The following is a 20223-nucleotide window of genomic DNA, read 5'->3' on the forward strand; positions in this document are numbered from 1 at the left end:
AGTCAATAAGTGATTTCATTACAAAGTTATGATCATTTTTACTAGCTACAAAATTGGATAAATTTATGCATAATTATCTGCTCACAGGTAATTCACACCTTGAGGGCAGGTAAATTTATCAAATTTTGCAGCGATCACAACTTTGTAATGAAATCACCTATTGACTTCAAATAAAAAAACCAAGTTGTTTCTATCAGCAAGATCTTTTGTTTAGTATCATGTTTTAACAAGTTAATTACTACCCCAGGCTAGGGAGGTAAAGACAAAAATGATCAATTTTCTGTACAAAAATGGCCGTAAAAGTCACCAAGTCAACTCAGCAATGGCACTATATCTGTATTGAGGACTACTATTTATGTGGAAAGTTTCATGGCTTTACACAATTTTTTGGTTGTGCCGTTAAACTATTGTTACTATTACAAATGTAACCACATGCACCAGGCCACAGATAGCGATACCCACCCTATATAATTATACTGGTCATGTTTTGCTCACTATACTAGCTACTGCTCTTAAAAATATGGTGAAGACTGCATTAGTGATGATGCCATTACTGCTTTACTTGAAAAAATTGAACAGCCAGTTGCAGGAGTATTCAATAAAGATCCAATATTTGCACAGTGCTTATTCTAGGGAATCATCATGATGAAAGCTACTTTTATTTTGCTGAAGTTAATAATTAATTGCTTATAGTAACTATAGTAACTTTTGTGTCACCATAGAGTAACATGTCTGCTCTACTGCTTTAATAAATTTGTCTTTGTAATGTATAACATGAACTCCAAACAATTTTTTTGCTGTCATTATAGCTTAGATGTATTCAACTGATTATGGTACAACATTTACAACACATTGTTTCATTATAGACACTACAACACCACATTGCTACTGCTAGACTAGTTGTACAACATCAAGATATTTACATATCCACATGTCTTACAATTGGTATATACACATTTTGAAAACTGAAATATAACACTGACATTCTTCACCCATCTTTTGACTGCTTTATATGGCTTCAGATCTCTTAGGTGTAACTGCTGCTTTCCACAACTTGTCCATCTGTCTGTGCGTATTCCTATAGTGGATGATGACATGGTAATTGAACACACATATGTGCCCCACTGAGCAAAAATCCAACTAGTTAGCATGATTCTGTTTTCGCATTGAAATAGATTGGGTATATTGGGTAATTACCACTTTTTTGTTGCTAAAGAAGTAACTTAAAGCAAACCACTTCGAACCACAAACAATGCTTAGAACTGTCTTCTTAACTGTTTTATGTGTATAGTATATATATTTCCTTAGGAAATTCTTTGCTGCATTTTTTCACATATAAGAGGCCGGGACACATACCCTTTCGGTTCTAAGGGATACACAATTTTTGGTAGCCTATAAGGCACACAACGCTGTTTTTCAGTTACTACAACACCCACATAATACCCCGGTCACACCTCTAATCACTATGTACACTACTAACCGTAGACCAGAGTTAGTTGCGGTCGTGCTCAGTTCTTGTTGTTTACTTCTCTCTAGTGACTTGATGTGGTCAATAGCCTTTTGACAGTGTTCCTGTTGTCGTGCCAACTCCTGGTCAGTAGTGTAAGCACTAGAAGGCACATTCAGTATAATTATATATACAACAAGTTGGATCACAGAAAAAGAAAGTAGGGGAAACAAGGGAGGTCACCTATATCTGCAGATATACTAGTGAACATTTAATCCCTATACCCCAAGACCATGACTGAATTAGGGATTAAATGTTCACTAGTATATTGTAGGTTAGGCAACCTCCCTTGTTTCCCCACTTTCTTTTTCTATGATCCCTAATCAAACTTAAAATTTCTAATTTTCCTTAAACTTGTTTGCTTACATTTTTGTAACATTATTATGACTGGTTAACCCACGCATACTGCATCAAAAGAAAGGATGGCGCCTGAATTAATGTTTTCGTCTGAACGCACGCACCAGCAATCAAAAACTGCTTTGAAAGTGTAGTGGTCAGTATGCTTCGCTTTCAGCTATGTTCAGCCCGTTACACAACATTACAAATGAAGGACAGTGTTAGAATCGTCTCTGCAATCAGTCCATTCATGATCACCACGGAAATACGGACGATTCCTGTTTACAAATGCACTGTAGGGAAGCCATGTATTGCGCTACCAGGAATCGACACATTGGGCTGTCAGCAAAAAGAAATGGGACACAAAGGAGGACAAAGGTAAGTCCATAATGCGTGCATTGTACGTACTACGGTATGCCAAAAGGCACATCTCGGGACGAAGCGACATCAAACTGTGAAAAAAATCAAGCCCATGGCCTTAGCTGTTATCAAGTTACACTTGCCTGAAGGCAGGCAGGCAGTTAGTCAGTAGAAAATTCCAATTAATACATATTTTTTAATTTTGTAACTATTTATTTGAAGCCTTAGGATCATACTAAAGGCACTTTTGGGCTTGGCTATACCTAACCGATACTGCCAAGGTGCCAGGATGGAGTTGTGAAGCTGGTTTTTGGGTGAATTTTTTGGCTAGGGAAACCCAAATCTCCATGATCTTTAATATACAGTACTACTGTACTGTATGATAATTTCAGAGGGAAAAAAACACATCAGCAAATTAAAATTTGAATAATTTGTATTATACTATTAATTGAATTAGGGCTGAAAAAAATCTTGGATATGTGGTAATGATTTTGGTAATTGGAGAATAAAACTGGTACTCAAGTGCTGGTTAAGATAAGTGGCTCATTGTTTATCTCTAATGCATTGTCATCAAGAAGTGACAATAACAACGAAGGTGTGACATTTGATTTGTGGAATTTATTGCACTTTGTATGCATGTCAGTAACATTCACATTGGTAATAAGCAACCCGTTGAGTGAAAACCAATCGTTTTCACAAAATATAATTTTGGTATAAAAATGTATTGAAATACACCACACATGTTACATAAAAAATTAAATTACTTTGAATAACGTTCAAATTACTAAAACCTATACATTGGATTTGCCCTTTCATAGAGAGATATATATAAGAAAATCTTTCAATTTCCTGTTTCTACAGCAAAAGGTACATGCATTAAGGGAACTTGTTCACGATGCAGTAGAAATAAAGTTTACCATCATCATTTCTTTGCTTCTTCTTTGTCTATACTGAGGAGCATATTATAGAAAAATCACTGTACCTTGATAAATAATCTGCCAGCTCATGGTGAACAGGTTCCATCTTTGTAGCTTGTTTCATTCACGAGTTATGATTGATTTATTAAGCACTTGTAATTTACTTGATGCATTGTTGCTGTACAAATCAAATTTTATTGCTGTTCCAATTGTCTAGTGCTATAACTCCAAGCAAAAGACTGAAACTTTGGTTATCCACTCCTTTTTTACTATGCACAACAGAAAAGCAATAAAATGGAATGCAAATGACCAGTTTTTGCTTAGCCAGTTGCACATAATATAGTTAGAGTGTCTGTTGCTATTGTGAACTGCTCATGGTCCAGTATAAAGCAAATGAAGTATAATATAGGTGATAGATCACAATATAGCTATAGTATTCATGAGTATTTGATAGTTAAAACTAGAGAGTACTCAAATCCATGATCTTTTCAGTCTTACTCTGATTCACTTCAAGGTGTCTACTATCACCATGCTTTTCACACAAGGCAATGAATGTTGGCCATACAAACAAGTACAACTGCTTTGATATTTATACAACCAAGCAAACAAACTAGAAGCTATATAAGCAACTTAAAGTTTTAGAAAACCATTTTCTGATAATTTATACCACATCTGTACCAATGTACAATTCAGCACAATAATAAATAACTAGTAAAAATTACAATTGTATAATGTTTGTCACAATAGTTTTATTTTTGTAGCAATGAAAACTAACAATAATGCACTACTTGATATAACAATAATTATATAACAATGACTACATCACTTACTAGTCAACCTCGTCAGTCATTACTTCACCAGTGTCTGGTTGTGGTTGCTATAACAACACTCATAAAAAGTGTCATAGAACAAACACTCGTCACAACCTGTACTCTTCCCTTTAGTTGTTTAATGGTGGACTTGTCCTTCCTTCTCTTGACAGCAGCTCTCTCTGTCACCTTCTGTTGACTTTGAGCCTATGTCACATCACCATAGTAACAGTGTGAGGTTGTAATAGGTTATGTCCTTAGGAGATCTTGTGGTCTGATATTGCAGCTTGAGACAGGAATGGTGAACTTACATGCTAAATAAATATTATCTATATATCTACAGGAAATTTTTGGGAACACTTGTGAGTTATAAACAGAAGAGTGCTAGGAAAAATAATTGTTTGTTATTCGTTGCTTAATATTGCTTCACAGCCGGGCCATTAAACTCTGGTTGCTTGTTGGTTTGTACTGCAGAGTTAACCCAGTCCCTGCCTTACTGGACTATTAATATGATCCACTCAACACAGCAATTTTCCCCAGTTTTTCTTTAATTGTGCATAATCACAAAAGCTTCTTTTTATCATGGGAGTCATTGATTTTTGGCTCAAAAGGTGGCACCTTTCTAGTAGCTGTCACTACCTTTAAAAAATAATATTTTAAACGGATACCCTCTATATATAGAACTACTTACTTACATAGTCAGTCAAGAAAGCACTGTACGTAAGTATATGTTAAAGCATTGCCGCGAGTACTATATGAAAAATAAAGTATGAGGCGCACAGCCGAGATGCTAATAAAGCATGAGGCGAAGTCAAGTGCTTTATTAGCATAGCAGCCAAGCGCCCAGTGCTTTATTTTTCATATAGCACGAGCAAGGCAGTGCTTTAAATGATTTATGGAACTTTCTAGTCATGTAGCTTCACCATACACTAGGACTCGTAATTAACAAGCGTTGCACGAATTATTAGCAGCCTGAACACACACAAACTAGTTTAACAAAGTAACTCACACGTAGTTCACCATAGCTTGGCATGGTAGATGTTCATCGCGTATTTTGGCAGGTTTTGCTCACAACCCACAATCGATTTTATTGTGAGTCACATGGTGAAGTATTTCCGTGATATCTCCAGGACTTGTCCGTTTACATTAACAAACGTAACAGCAACGTTACCTTCTCCCACCCATCATCGAAGCATTTAGGTATGCCTATAAAAGCAATCCAGTGGTAGAAATCGTATTGGCTGGGGTGATTGATCACTCAGCGTGGCGAGGCTATCAGCCTTCACTGGCTTGGGTGATTAGTCATACTGGTGCAAGCCCTGCAGGCTATTAGCCTGCACTAAGGCAAGTGGGCAACTGTGCTTCATTGCCCACAAAGAGTGCTTTATTGCACCGCAAAGAGTGCTTTATTGAATGAATAAAGCACTCTTTGCAGTGCAATAAAGCACTCTTTGTGGTTGATGAAGCACTGTTGGCCGGCTGAGAGTGTACTTTATGAAATTTAAAGTACACTTTCTCACCCGCGCAAAGTTCTATAAGGTGTAATAAAGCACTCTTTGCAGTGCAATAAAGCACTCTTTGTGGTCAATAAAACAAGCATAAAGTGTACTTAATGAAATATAAAGTATACTTTTCCCGTCCATGCAAAGTTCTATAAGTAAAGCTTAAATCTGTGCTTAAGTACACTTTGGACATTGCACTTGTGTCACTTAACAACTTTAGCTTGTTACCAAGTCAGGATATCACTAGATATTACTCAGGACTCTTCAATTACTAATCAATATCAGACCACGCACTACACCAGTGAAACATCACCAACCACAAAACACTAACAGGACCACATAAAATTGTTTTATGCGCTCTTGTTACAAATACTGACCAGTTGTGCTAGAGTATCCCTCTCCACTGCTGTCTTCTCAGCCTGTGATGTAAAATGACATCGTTAGTAAGTGATGTAATTATTATATTAGTTAGTATAGCAAAAAGTGATCTTTTATGATTAAACTTAATCAATAATATAATAATTGTGGTTATTAAATACAACAGGTTTTGACTACAGATAGAGCTTTACGAGAGTGTTAAAAGAATCAAAATTCTTGCCAGTGTTTATAGGCTATCAACGTCGATGGATACCCAGTCGACACCTCTCTATAACAGACACTTTTAGTACACTCAAACTAAAAGCTAGATACAGTATATTCAATAAAGACCAGAATGTATCTGGCATGCATTGTCTACAAATCAATGCTGTATAATGTATTACTCAAGCTATCATGATATGTGGACTAAAAACCAATACCTGTACTATAGTTTTGGATAGTTCATTGTGTATGAACATCTCCCTATCCCTAGACAACTCCATGTTCTCTTGTAGTTGCTCCATCTGTTCCTTCACCTTCCTGTTAGCTTGGTGTAGACTAGTACACTGTGACTCCAACTGGACAATGATATCCTTTGCCTCTGGAAATAAACAACTTTGTTTGATGACAGTGATTGTCTTAGCAATAACAACTAAATATGAGTTTGGTGTACACATAGGCGGTGGAGGAGGGGAGTGGGTGGGTGGCAGAATGATATCTTACCGAAATTATTTTTCTTGGAGTGGGGCTGAAAAGATCTAGCTCAAATCCCTAATAGAGCACTCAAGGCCTTCACAAAAATGTGTTCCTAAAAGTGGAACAAAAATAACCTGGAATGGGAATCAAACCAGTTACCTCTTACTTTGAGAGTTGGTGTCTTACCACTGCACCAGGTGGCTACAGGCTGTTTTGTTCTGCTTATAAATGCTATACGTTCATTAACCCTTCAACAGCTAAAAGCTTTGCTAAAAGAAGTATTCATTAACTATTCTGTTTTAAAATAATCTTGACTATAAGTTGGTTTCAAATTGTACCTATAAAATTGCTATAAGTTAATTTCGGTGAACTTTGAGACATTGTGAAAGTTAAAATGGCTACAGCTGGGGGCTGTGGCCCCAGACCCTCTGCTGCCAGAGATTCTATACTCTGGTCAGTCCCTCTCACATCAACTACTTCTTCCGCCACTGGGTGTACAAATCAAAGACTGTGCTGTAAACCTTAATATGCATATATTATATTTACCTGAAGTGATGCTGAGTTAACTCAAACATGAAGAAACTGACCCTGATAGCTAAAATTTCCTGAAGGATACATGGACCGATATGGAGAGGAGGAGAAAAGGATGTCACAGGCTAAAAAGGGTTCAAGAAACAGACAATGAAAGACAAGTAAGGTTCAGCACAAAATAAACAATTACGACGTTTTATTCCAAAATGGTGCAGTAAATATATTCACTAGGTGCAGAGAGTGACAGAGTTAGGAATGCTGTAATGACCAGTAAAGAACAGGAAGCCACACCTCAACTAAGCAGGGAAAGATGCGTAACATTTGTATACCTGACATCTCAATGTAGTCTCACAATAAATGCTTGATTCTATTCAATCAACAGTTCTCTATCACCATGTAGCTAGGTGTTATTATTAAAACCTACCTAATTTAGTACAACATAATACTGAGAGTTAGATATCTACTCTCTCTGATATTAATATTATGAGCAACAGACAGTGGTCCTTCACTCATTATACTGATCCTATAGCTAGTTACCATATGCACATGTGTATCTATAGCAAGTCTTCTCATCCCCACAATGCTTTTAGTACCTGTCTAGTAAATATACTGAAGAGAGTATCCTGCTCTCATATACTCCTGAGTTTGCCCTTGTGTCTAACAATTCTGCTAGCAACCAAGATACAGTGGTCCCTCGATTATCCAGCCATTGATTATCCGAATTTTCAAGTATCTATGCTACATAGACATAGGCCATTCACATATGTGGCTGTCCTAAGCCGGCATTGCGAATGTGGCACTGTACCAGTGATGTTTACATTATGACTGCCTTATGCATCATTACCCACAACACCTTGCCATTACATCATCACTTTATGATTCAACCTTGTACAGGGGTTATGAGAGTAGGATGCTCTCCTCAGTTACACTATATTATAACCTCTTGATAACATGGCACAACCCTAATCAATCAATGATCCCTTTGCCTCTAATATAAACATCCTTATTTGGTAAAAAACATTTTATATGGCAATGTAGAATGCTAGTACGTAACTTGGCGCAGTAAGAAATACTTTACTTCACTAACAGTGTCAACTATCTTTAAAACATTAATAACACAAGGAGTTAGAACAGAAATCCCAGGCAGTAACTTGAACCAGTCCCAACTGGAAAGCCTACAATTTGAAAGGAATCATAGCTGGGAACTAATTCCCTGTCTAACCTGTACTCCCAATATTTAAGTTTATGTGTATAATCCTTTATTGGCTCTGTATAGCTGGTGCAAACTGATATTGTTTATATTTAAACACAAATATAGTTTGTTCACTTTCACCTGAGCCCTAGTTTCTTGTTAATAATTCTTGTTACAAGGGCCAGCTGCTCAAACATTTAGCATCACTGTGAAGCCCTTCAAATGCCAGAATTGTTTATCAAAAAAGGGCTTTGATATAGGCAAGAACAAGTGAGTTATGAGGCTTTAAAAATATCCCATACAATTAGTATGGATGATTCAGACATGCAAACACATTTACAACATGAAAACATGCTTGTTCCAGTACAAAACCATTGGGAGTAAACACATGTTCACCTTTGATAATACTATATTTGGCAGGAGCTCAGGTAAATGTGTACAGACTATATATAGTACTGACTACATTAACAAGGTTATAGCTACCTGTTAACTTTTTCAATAGTGATTTCTTCTCTCTCTTGAGTGACTGTTGTAGTAAAGTATAATCTAACAGTTTGGCTTCATCATCATTACCTTCAACTTGTCAGACTGAGCACTAGTCACTTCTTCATGAGTAGCCATTAGTTCATTCAGCATGCTATAGTAGGGGACAATCCCGTAATATTTCATCTACACACATGTACAGTAGAAATAATAATTTTGACAGTGACTGTTTTATTAGAGTGAAGTGGACATTCTTAGTTATCCAGACAATAACAATAACTATAAGATAAGGGGGTATTTCCTCATCAGTGTTGTGTGTTCTAATAGAGTAATTGACCAGAATTCTGTATACAATTGAATTACTTGGAGAAATATGGAACACTTACCATAAAGAAAGTTTGAAAGAAAAGAAGGTAAACTTGTTCTGTTTGATACATGGTAAATTTGCAACAAAATCTTGCAAATTGCCTTGCATGCCAAAAACTAGTATATCTGAACACTTTTTACCAACTCCAGTAGCAACAGTGTCATACCGTGTACACACGTATCATATAATTGTTCAGGTACTAACCCATGACATCAAGTCCCTGTGGCGTAATGGATTAGCGCATTGGACTTCTAATTCAAAGGTTGTGGGTTCGACTCCCACCAGGGACACATGTATTTTTTTTTTTTTTCAAATGTATATGGCAAGTTAGAGGTCTACAAAACTAAAAGGCACAAGTTCCACCACATGACCAGTATACACAGATATTATTTTTAAGTTAATAATGTAGAAAAACTGTGACTACTAGTAGGTCACTGTTTCATCACTACTTTTCTTTCAAAAATTATTTCTCTGGTCCTACAGTAAGATAGTGCTGAGCAATAATTTTATTATTTACATAAACCACATATTTATGTTTTGGTATTGATTTCTTGATCATCGCAATACCATGGATCCTAATCATAAATTACTTACACTGTATATGAATAGATATGAATTGCTAAAACAGGAATCAGTTTATTTAACACAAATCTGTCCTTAAAGTGAAACGTTAGTTGTGGATACCTATAACCGTGGGTATAAGTGACATAGAACTACCCACTCAACGCTATAAACAGCCATAAGGATAGGATACATTTCTATGGTTACCCACATGTTCTACACACTAACATACTGACCCTTGCAATTCCTTGATAGACTGCTGGTGGTCATGTAGTGATATCTGATGAGAGATGGTCTCATTGGCAATTGCTAGTTTCTCCTCCAAACGTTTCTGCCTCTTCTCCATGTCCCCAAGTGTGGTGATCAAACTGTCCCTGTCATGGTATGCCCTCTGCAACTTGCGGTTCATCTTGGACACTGGTTAACACAGGACAACATAGTCACGAGGTAATGATGACATGCTGCTCACGTTCAAACTTGTGATCTTGCTGCATCTCCTTGATCACTTGTTGTTGTCTCTCCAGTTCCTTCATCAAAATGGTGTTCTCTTCCAATGAAGACTTCTGGTGACTTGTACCTCTCTTACTCCAGCTACACAACCACCACAACAATTGATGTGTGTGTATAGTGTGTCATAAACAGATAAATGTGTGGATACATGTGCACTCACTAAAATCTCAGTACACACACACACACACACACACACACACACACACACACACACACACACACACACACACACACACACACACACACACACACACACACACACACACTACACTACACTACATACACACATGTACACGGATATTACCAGCTATCAGACTGACTGACTGACAGACGATCATCCACTGGTACTGACTGGATATAACACAAGATAATATTAACAATATATATGTCATCTCAGGATACCTTAGGATAATGTGATATACTGGTGACACGTCTATTATTACTCATCACTAGTTGTTCATCATCTGTTGGTTGATCACCTTCCTGTAATGATGATGTAATGTGCTGTCATTGTGTACTAGTAGTAGCACAAGCTGTTACAGACCAAACTGATTTTCTCTATGGCCAATTATTTATTTTTATTAGTGCACACCCTTGAAAATGATTTTGCATAGAGGTTAGCAACAGCTAGAACTATTATTATTATTGCAGTGTGTGTTACATTAGAGATTATTTTGCGTATTAATTACTGTATAGTAAAGAACTTCAGCGTTAAAAACTTTAGCGAATTTGGCAAATAGGGTTTCAATCACCCATCAATCTTTAATTACATGATCAGATATAGCGAGACCACATTCCGTCGCTGAATTGGTCCTGCAATATTTCAAACCACTAGCAAGAGATAAGAAAGAAGGCACAGTTCATCGTCCTATGAGGGATTCAACCAAATGCTTTGGTATATGTGATGGCCTGCTACACTGCTGGAGACTGAATTCACTGTAGTAACAACTAAATGTTGCACTCGACATTCATAACCATTGAATGACACAATACATTTATTAGCACTTGCCTTCAACAGTTGATCGTACGTTCGATCAGATAATGCATAAATCAAGAGGAATTAAGATGGAGCCCCCCATTCTCCAGCTTTTTCTACCAATTTTTCTATAGCAGGTTTTTTCCAAACTTTTTTTACTACTGAAGTTTTTTTACTATACGGTACATGGATCTTACTATACAAGTCGTATAAACTTGGAAAGGAGAGCGGCTTCAGTAAACTAGCACACATCTTATACTAACATAATGTTCCTCACTGTAGTGGTCAGATCAGATATTTCATTTGAAGAGTCCATCACACTATCGCTAACAAGCGATTGTTGTTCTTGTTGATGGAGCTGATTACTGGATATCTCTTCATTTAGCTTCTCAACTATAACAACAACAAGCTAAGTGCAGCTATTATGGAGCAGTGCTAGAAACAATGGTCAGTCATTGGCTGATTAAGGTCTCACATAATTATGGTCAAATACACTACTGTACATTTTAAATTCCACATCATTTCCTATGTCCATAAGACTCAATTAGCTCCCAGCCACTGATTGTCTACATACAAACTGACTGTTACAACTAGCACGGGGGGGGGGCATTACTTGTTAGTTGTAACATCTGATTCTCCACCTTTAGAGAGCTCACTTGTCCTTGTAACACAGGAACAGCCTCTCCTATATAGCAGTATATTACTGCAGTGTTATAGTGTACATGTAGTGGAACCTGTCTATTAATGGACTTGCCAAACCTAGGGTGAAAATTTATAAGTAGTCCAGCAATACATTTTAACCTCTGAACCTTATTATGGCAAACACACAATTTAGTGGTCTCAAATAGTCCATTATAGAGAGGTATCCACAGTGTTACATACTACTGGTATCATTCCTAAGAGTGTTGTTCTCTTTCAGTAGACGAGAATTATCTGATTGTAGCTTGTCCTTATCTGCTGAAATGCTGCTCAGCTCTAGTTTCAACCCTGCTTCTCTCTTTTGCATCAAGCCAAGCATGTCTTGATATAGGCTGGTAGGATGTTGACCTTGATCAACAGTCCTGCCTCCTTGATCAGTAATTCTGACTCCTTGATTATGTTGATCAGTAACCATGGAATCTCGGTGATGTTCAACAGTAGTTTTAACTCCTTGATGATGTATACCAAGATCAGTGGTCCTGCTCTGATGAATCAAACCCCCTTGATAGTGTTGATCAGCAGTCCTGACCCCTTGATTGTATAGTTCAGTGGTCGTGACTCCTTGATGTTGATCAAAGCTACTACTAATAGGCTGATGTTGACTAACTGTTACTGGTACATTTACACTTTGGGGAGGTCTACTAACACTTTGATCAAGAACAGCACCAGTCACAGGATCAAACCTGTTGACACTGCTAGCACAAGGCATTGACTGGCTGTGCAATACAGTAGAGATGGGTGGCTGTCGTTGATGAACCATTGACGGTAATTGCTGCCATGACATATTCTGAGATATTGCATTGTCCTGTAGTGACTGGTGTTGTAGTGTAGCATTAGTGTCATTAGTTAACACAGGCTGTGATGACATCATATTAAAGATGGGTTGTGCTTGATCCACAGGTAGTGGACTACCAATAGGAGTGGCTGCATACAAGGTGACACTACCATCCAAGGTAGTTCCCCTAACCAGAAACTCATCCTTCCTTAAATGGTCATCCTTGTTAGGGGTGCTATGTCTCCTCTTCCTTACACTGGAGTCACTGTGATGGTGTCTGACATGTTTTCTAGTTCGTTGATGTCTTCTTTCTGACAATGATTTTGGAGGGAGGTAGGAGATAGGTTGAAATGATTTGTGTTTGTGATGTAGCCCATCTTCATCTGATCCACTACTAGCAGAAGATGACCCCTCACTACTGAGTTGCTGTTGGTGTTCATGGTCAATAGACTTAACACTGTCATAACTGGCTATGACTGGCCTATGAGGACTATCCAATATACTGTACAATTGGGGGCTACATGATGGTAACAAGTTTGTTACATCATCATTGTTTGTCTTCTTGTGTTGTAAACAACTATACTCTACCTCGTCTGGCTGAGTAGCTGTTGACTGTAATTGCTGTTCTTGCTGTTGTTGTTTATTGCGTACCACCTTGGTGTAGAGTTGCTCAGGGTCAAGCAGTGTTGGTGATGGCTGTTTAGTAGAGCCATCATCATCCTGAGGCTGATCATCATGTTTTGAGGTGTTATCCCTAGACTGAAACAATGAGAAAAAATTGTTGTCAGGTGGTCACTGGAGGTCTTGCTAGTATAAAAGGCCAAGTTTGGTGTCTGAGGGGTTTTAGCAAGGCCACATAATTAGTTCCATAAGATGGTACAGTTTAACTTGTGTTCAAAACAAAATCACAAGTGGAATAATACATACTGTATAATCTGGCAAGTATGATACACACACACCCACGTATGCACGCACGCATGCACGCATGCACGCACTCACACACATGTACACACACACACACGTACGTACATACACACAGTAACACTCACTTCAAGACTCACTGGTGTGGAATGTGGTTGTTGTTGTGTGGCATGAGATGAAGTGATTGTTTTGTTATGACTCCCCACCACAGAGTAGCCTGTAATAATAGTTGTGTAATGAAGTGGAACATTAGGAAGATGGATAACACATCACCATAATAGACCAGTTTTACATTTTTAGATGGAACATGTGGTGAAAATTAAAAACACTATGGTGTCAATGCCTGTACAGCAGCAACAACAATGAATACGCACTATGGCCATCCTTTAATCCTTGGCTGGCATAAATGTCTCACATTTCCGTATATTACACAAAAACAGCTCTATATCCACAATATCAAAATACAAAAAGAGGCAACAACCCATTGCACACAGATTTTATGGATTCAATGGTTAAACACTCTAATAAAACATTCACAACAACTTTACCCATGGATTATTATTATAATCTATGCTTTACCAATACCTGGTTCCGTATTTACAGAGTGGTCGCTATCTGAAGGTGGTTGCTGGAGCACATCGTAGGTTGCCTCAACTACTGGGGGAGGGACAGGGGCGGCGGCTCGCTCCGCAAGTTCTGAGTTGCTAACTGGAGTGGGAGGTTGAGGCGCTTCATTGTCCTCCGTCGAATTTGTACCCTGTGCGATCGAAACGCCACCACCTTAAAACACCACCTCTATTTTATACAAGACACTCACTTTACTTTCTTTTTTCTTGTTGCGTTTTCGCTTCCTTTTCCAAAAGAAAATACTGGGCATTTTTGCCACGCGGTTTCTTAGCAACAATAAACAGTATTGCGATATTTTGAAATACGGGAAATATTATATTGTTTAATTAGCAGAGCCCGCCTGGGGCATAAGTGCTAATGTACGATTAGGGTTATATTTTAGATCATTTTTTTTATTACTGTGTCAACTTCGCAAGCGAAGACTTTACACAAAATAAGTTAGCTATAATAAAACAAGGGGAAATCAATGAATGTATTACACAACATTATTCTTCAGTGACTTCATGTGCAGTCAGATTGGCATCCATCTTTTGTTCAACTCTCTCATCAGTGAACTTAACGCTACCCACAGGGTACCTGTAACAATAGGACCAGTAAGGATCACACCCATGTAAACAGTAAACCTCTCAGAGTTTTGTTAAGAGGTTTCATTGTTCTAGATCACTGAGAGTGCTGCCTTCCCTTCATTGGTCAGTGAGATGTGGTCTATTGACAATGGATGAGTTGTGGATTTTGATTTATATAAATTTGGCTGTCAAATTTTGAACAACATTGTGTTGCTATGGCACATCGTATAACTGTTCCACTGCAAACACAACTTGGTTCATCACTGACTGACCAATAATAAGGGAGATGAGACACTACAGCAATCTGGCCAGCTCATACCCTCCAGTTCGATATCGGTAGACGAGGAATATCAGTAGAACCACTACCACCACAACCAGGGCTATCATTACTAGTCCCCCAATTACACCTCCTGCAATTATTCCACCACTAGTACTGCTGCCACTGCTGCTACCACCTTGTGAAGCATCTGGAGTGGGTCTGGGGCCAACTATTGGAAGATTAAACATCAGAGGTCACACATCATCATTCGTCACATGATCTAATTCAACATGGGTCACCAAGAGTACATAATAAAAATAGGAAGGGAGAGTGTCTAACTGCCAATACAGCCTGTACAAAATCACTGCGTATTATTGAAAAGACAATGATCTTTGAACAAATCAACACTTTTACTGACTATAGAGATCTGTTGATAGGTGTTGAGTGCTGTTGATAGGTGTTGAATAAAGTAAAGCCTTTGCTCTACCAATGTGTGGATGCTCTATAATACGCAGTGATTTTGGCTGAAGGTGTCCTAGTTAGACACTCTCCCTCCCTATTTTTATTATGTACTCTTGGGGTCACGTATTCTAAAGGACAAATTGTATATCCATGTCATATGTGTCCTAATCCCTTACAAACCTTCTCAACACAACACATTGCTTTTCCTAACTAAAAAACAACTCTTAACACCTGGTGACATTTTATGGGAATAATGTACTTCTCTAGTAATCTCGTTCAACGTCATGATGTTTACTTACGGTTCATATAAAATCCTTGACAAGTGGTAGGAGGAGTAAGGCCACATGACTGCCACATGCCACTTGTTGCTCTACTGATCTGACCCGTACTAATAAGACAAGAACAGTAAGATGTGTTGAAGGAGCAGTCACTACACATACTTGTTTCCAGCACTCAAGTAGAGATAGGTAACCAGGCAACATGAATTAGTGTAGAGACTCAGTACCTAGGGAGATTATTATACAAGGGATCTCTGAATAAGTTACTACTGATAATTATATACACAGCTAAGACACACTACACATATCCGTATGCACACACACTACACACACACAGAATGACATATATACTCTTACAGTTGGGGGTAAAAGTTAACTAGTTACTTGTTACTTTTAAATTTCATGTGACTTTATTAAGTTGCTGTTGTAACTAGCAGGTAAGTTACTGGTTACTTTAACGTGCTTGTTGTTGACTATAACATGTTTGCATGATTATTCCACTTGGATACATCTTATAAAGGGAAGAATAGAACTGTACAATATATGCACTTCCCCAAATATACAAGCAAAGTGGCCTGCATTGCAGCTCTAAAATTCTGTCATGGAGGACAGTAGTTACTAGCATGTATAGCACAAAATGGTTACTAGTAGATATGTAACTATTGTAGTTACTTTTTGGACAGTTGTAGTTCTATAGGTTACTAGTTGCAAAGGATACAACTAGTTATATCATTTAGTTATGTTAAAAGTAATAATTATATTGGTTACAAAAAGTAACTACTAACAGACTCACTGATTCACAGATGGTGGTACAACCTCCTCCGGATAGTGCAGAGCTACACAACACTATCTGTAAATGTGAGATCACATGATTCAGCCACACCCCTTTAAGATCTCACCGGATCATGGTCATCCTCTAGGAGAGGTCTCTCTAGTTGATAGTAACAGTAAGAGTTACTGGTATCCTTGACACAGAGTAGATCCAGTAGGGCATTCAAGTTTACTACATCAGGTAACTCCAGACCTGTGCGTATCTCAGTCTGTGTACATGACATGAGGGTACATGACATATATAACAGTACAGGTACTAGTATACTGCAATTAGAAAATGCTATGCATAGTATGCTTTGATCTTTGGCAGATAATGAGGTCTTTAAAAACCATGAAGAAACCTGCTCTAAAATGGTTAGAACAGGTTTCTAACTAACTGATTTGCTATGCATGCTCTGCAAAGCACATACAGGCTAATAGCCCATAGACCAACAGAGCTTGACCTACTCCATTCTTTTTATAAGCACACTTATGCCAATTTGATTATGGGAGCTAGACTGTAATGTTGTAGGTACGTTTGCTATCATAAATGGAGAATTCCAGAAAGAAAATGGAGTTCTATTTAACGTAAGTCAGTGTTTCAAGCCTGTTTAATATGCTTTTACTATACTTTAAACGGACTCTCTCTTAAATAGGTAAGCCTTCTTGTAGAATGTTTATCTGTTTCTTTCAATCTTCTCTACTGATCGCATGACTTGTTTTAACACTGTGACGATTTTGAAACAACATATACCTCAATCCCACAATGATTCCACCTACATAGCGATATACATAACGCCCACATTTTCTAAGTCGGTTAGGAACTATGCCCTCGGCTCTTCGTGTTTTAGAAACCTCGCTTCATTCAGTTTCAACCACGAAGAGCCTTGGTCTAGGTTCCTAACCTATACATAGTACCAAGTGATAGTACTGTTTAGTAGGGATCCCAACCAAAGTAATGCATGCACCAAAAATGCCACCTTTAAATATTATTTTGGTCTTCTTGTCCACCTCCCTCCATGACCACAGCTAAACAACATATTGTATGGCCACCATTTCATGCCACAATAACAAATGTGCCTTTTGGGGATGTCTGCCCTGTCTTTCCTTTTATCTTCAATCAGTGGTCTGCTTCATGCAACAAAACCATATCAACTTATCAAGGCATTAATTTTTCATAGGAGCTGGGAGATCATATCAACTTTGTGATTGTTGTTGAGATGTGATGCAAATCAGGGTTTTATTTAGGGGATACCCCCCCCCCCCCCCCCCCCCCGACAAATTCTCACACCCCCGTAAATTTTAAGCAATAGTTTACTTGCCTGGAGCGGGATGTTATTCTCAAGTACCTCAGAAAGCACTAAAAGCAATCTACAGTAAGAGTTTAAATACAAAATTTCTAGAGTGACGTCACATTTTCAGGTACACCTGAGAATGCACCAGAAGCAATCAAAAATAAATACAGATACAGAGATGCTTTAACTACCATCCCCTCTTACTCTGATAAAACTGTCCCCCCTCCCCCCAGTGATTCCCTAGATGGAAGTAAATGTGGTCAAAAAGGCAGCACATACTGTAGTGTAAGAAGTTGATCTAAAAAAATAAAACAAGGCCTGCAAGTATAAGGAATTTTAAGTTCAATCCCCAACATACCATTTTTGAGGTAGTTCATTGTGTGAATAAATCTTACTTGTATTTACAATGATAGCATGGTGAAAATAAGGAACATTATAACATGCCAAAGCATGGATTTTCTCACTGAGTTATGTTACAATACCATCACTTCATATGTAAATTAATGTTGTCGTTGTTGTTTTTAATTTACTAGAATAAGGAGGCTTGGGAGGGAAACTTTACATAGTAAATTACAAACTCTTGCTAGTAGAGATGGTGGATTATCAAGTGAAACAAGTTTTGGTACATCAAAACAGTATCAGTTTATCTAGAATAAAGAAGTGTTGAATTATAGCTAATATGCTAGAGTAGACAAGAGCCCTGACACTACTCTGTACAGAAACACTTGGTAAACAGGAGTGCTCACTATAAACACACAGTCTTTATTGCTACTATGCCCCCACCTCCATAAGTTGTAGTTTAAGTCCCACAACATTTATATCACCTAATAAACATACAACAGTTCAATGCTCCATTATTAAACTGTTGCTTGGTGACGATTGCTTTCGTGAGTTGGACACTATTTTATCCTTGTAATGAGGGTGAAACCAGCCTGATGCGCCAACAGCATTGGTCATGGTCTTTCTCAATTACTAGTCTATCTCCTCTAAACTTCACGGCAACAAGGTGAGCTGTAGCCACTTGTAGTAACAGGAGCACATCAAATCCTATGGACAAGGGAGCATGTAAACATGGCTGCTATAATAAGTACAGGACAGTCTTTCTACAGTCACTAATCACGTGAAATTACTCCACTTGACTATTCCAAGCTTTACCTTTGACTTGCCGATCTTCCTATCAAAGCAACTTTAAGTAGCAGCCTATGCAATACTGAACACAATGTTTGAATTTCGCCTGTAGTATTGGTAGTGTATGGAGTTACATGCTCCCTTGTCCATAGCATTCGATGAGCTCCTGGTAGTAGCCATGCCATTAAATCTCCCCCACTTTTTGTCCCATGGAGTTGTGGTTACGCCTTTTGAGATAATTAATTTTGTGATGTAGAAGTTATCGCTCTATGCAATGCAATCAAGTTACTCTAATAGAGCAGTCACCACATTTAGGACCATTAGAAGTCCTTGCGCCCATACAAAGTTTTGCTGCACAACTTTGCACTACTATGCTCTCTTCCTTGCTCCTGATAACGTGGTTACATTTAGAGAGATAGTTTCAACAAACTTGAGGCTGGGTAAACTGGCACTCTAATAACAGTACATTTTCTGTCCCACGGAAGTGATTATGCAACTACTGTGATGTCAGGTGTTCCTGCTCTATGCATATACAACCATGAACACATATTGTCCTCTGCGTATGATTCATAGTATTATTAACATTTCATATCATGGTCAGGTAAACAACTCAAGAGCTCAAAACTATAATATTGTAAGGAAACAACTGTCCCCAGGGTAGCCTTACAAACACTGTGTTAAGTTCACCTTTGGTCAAATTAACACCTCTGGTAACAGAGAAGTGCTCATTGGTACTGCAGACTAAGGTGAAAGTATTAGTACAGTGAGGTGTCACTTTACACAATGTAGTTGAGTGTATTCTAGTTAGATGATGCTTCTCCATACAAGTGCTATGAACCCTTAATGTTATTAGTGCTTGTAGCAAAAATGCAATTAAAGCACATGACAGTCTTTGAATAATATTAACCATACCTCACAGGCCTGGACCAGCCTCAGTAGTCCACTACGACAACCAGTAGGACCACAAGCTCTGTCCAGTTGAGCAGGTGACAATTCTATATTAATGATCGATCCCTGCAAGCTGATCGATTCCCCTAATTCTATCAGACACTGTTGTTCCGCACTACTGAGACCTAAGAATCCCGCGACACAAGCAATGCTGACATTTGGTAAGGATATCTGTCGCTTTGCTGTCTGGTGGCCATTGGCAGCAGCTATCACTAGCACCCACGCAAGTAGACAAACTAAACTTTCCGCTTGTCTGTATCGGCGAGTCATTGTAATGGGTGAACGCCCACTTATATTTGCTGTACACGTGAGCTGCCATTTCTAAGATCTAAAAATAGTAACACATTCAGG

At 38.2% G+C, this 20223-nt stretch overlaps 2 protein-coding genes and 1 non-coding gene across 5 annotated transcripts; 1 reads left to right on the forward strand and 2 right to left on the reverse strand.

Moving 5' to 3' along the window:
- Positions 1-736: 736 nt before the first annotated feature.
- On the reverse strand, positions 737-14451 carry LOC136264425 (myosin-9-like). 3 transcript variants are annotated; one of them, XM_066059154.1, is made up of 18 exons: positions 14317-14445; positions 14085-14256; positions 13640-13716; positions 11987-13337; positions 11718-11789; positions 11382-11497; positions 10531-10611; positions 10433-10479; positions 10088-10209; positions 9855-10035; positions 8781-8844; positions 8691-8733; positions 6229-6389; positions 5809-5850; positions 4047-4136; positions 3951-3997; positions 1481-1609; positions 737-1078 (listed from the first exon to the last, which is right to left on the reverse strand). In XM_066059154.1, the coding sequence occupies exons 1-18, from the start codon at positions 14374-14376 to the stop codon at positions 1009-1011; spliced, it is 2925 nt and encodes a 974-aa protein (XP_065915226.1). In that variant the 5' UTR covers positions 14377-14445; the 3' UTR covers positions 737-1008. The 3 variants fall into 3 exon arrangements, with proteins under 3 accessions (XP_065915226.1, XP_065915225.1, XP_065915227.1); XM_066059153.1 differs by having other exon boundaries at positions 13628-13716; positions 14317-14444; XM_066059155.1 differs by lacking the exons at positions 737-1078; positions 1481-1609; positions 3951-3997; ... (1 more) ...; positions 5809-5850; positions 6229-6389 and adding an exon at positions 6453-7140 and having other exon boundaries at positions 13628-13716; positions 14317-14451.
- Positions 9274-9347, forward strand: Trnar-ucu (transfer RNA arginine (anticodon UCU)). The gene has a single exon. It is a non-coding gene; the product is annotated as a tRNA-Arg (tRNA).
- A 48-nt stretch (positions 14452-14499) lies between the features above and the next one.
- On the reverse strand, positions 14500-20191 carry LOC136264427 (uncharacterized). Its single transcript, XM_066059157.1, has 7 exons — positions 19837-20191; positions 16591-16731; positions 16485-16541; positions 15854-15918; positions 15713-15801; positions 15012-15180; positions 14500-14702 (listed from the first exon to the last, which is right to left on the reverse strand). The coding sequence occupies exons 1-7, from the start codon at positions 20140-20142 to the stop codon at positions 14612-14614; spliced, it is 918 nt and encodes a 305-aa protein (XP_065915229.1). The 5' UTR covers positions 20143-20191; the 3' UTR covers positions 14500-14611.
- Positions 20192-20223: the final 32 nt, after the last annotated feature.

Source organism: Dysidea avara, chromosome 8 (genome assembly GCF_963678975.1).
Source record: "Dysidea avara chromosome 8, odDysAvar1.4, whole genome shotgun sequence".
In the NCBI taxonomy this organism is placed as follows: Eukaryota; Metazoa; Porifera; class Demospongiae; order Dictyoceratida; family Dysideidae; genus Dysidea; species Dysidea avara.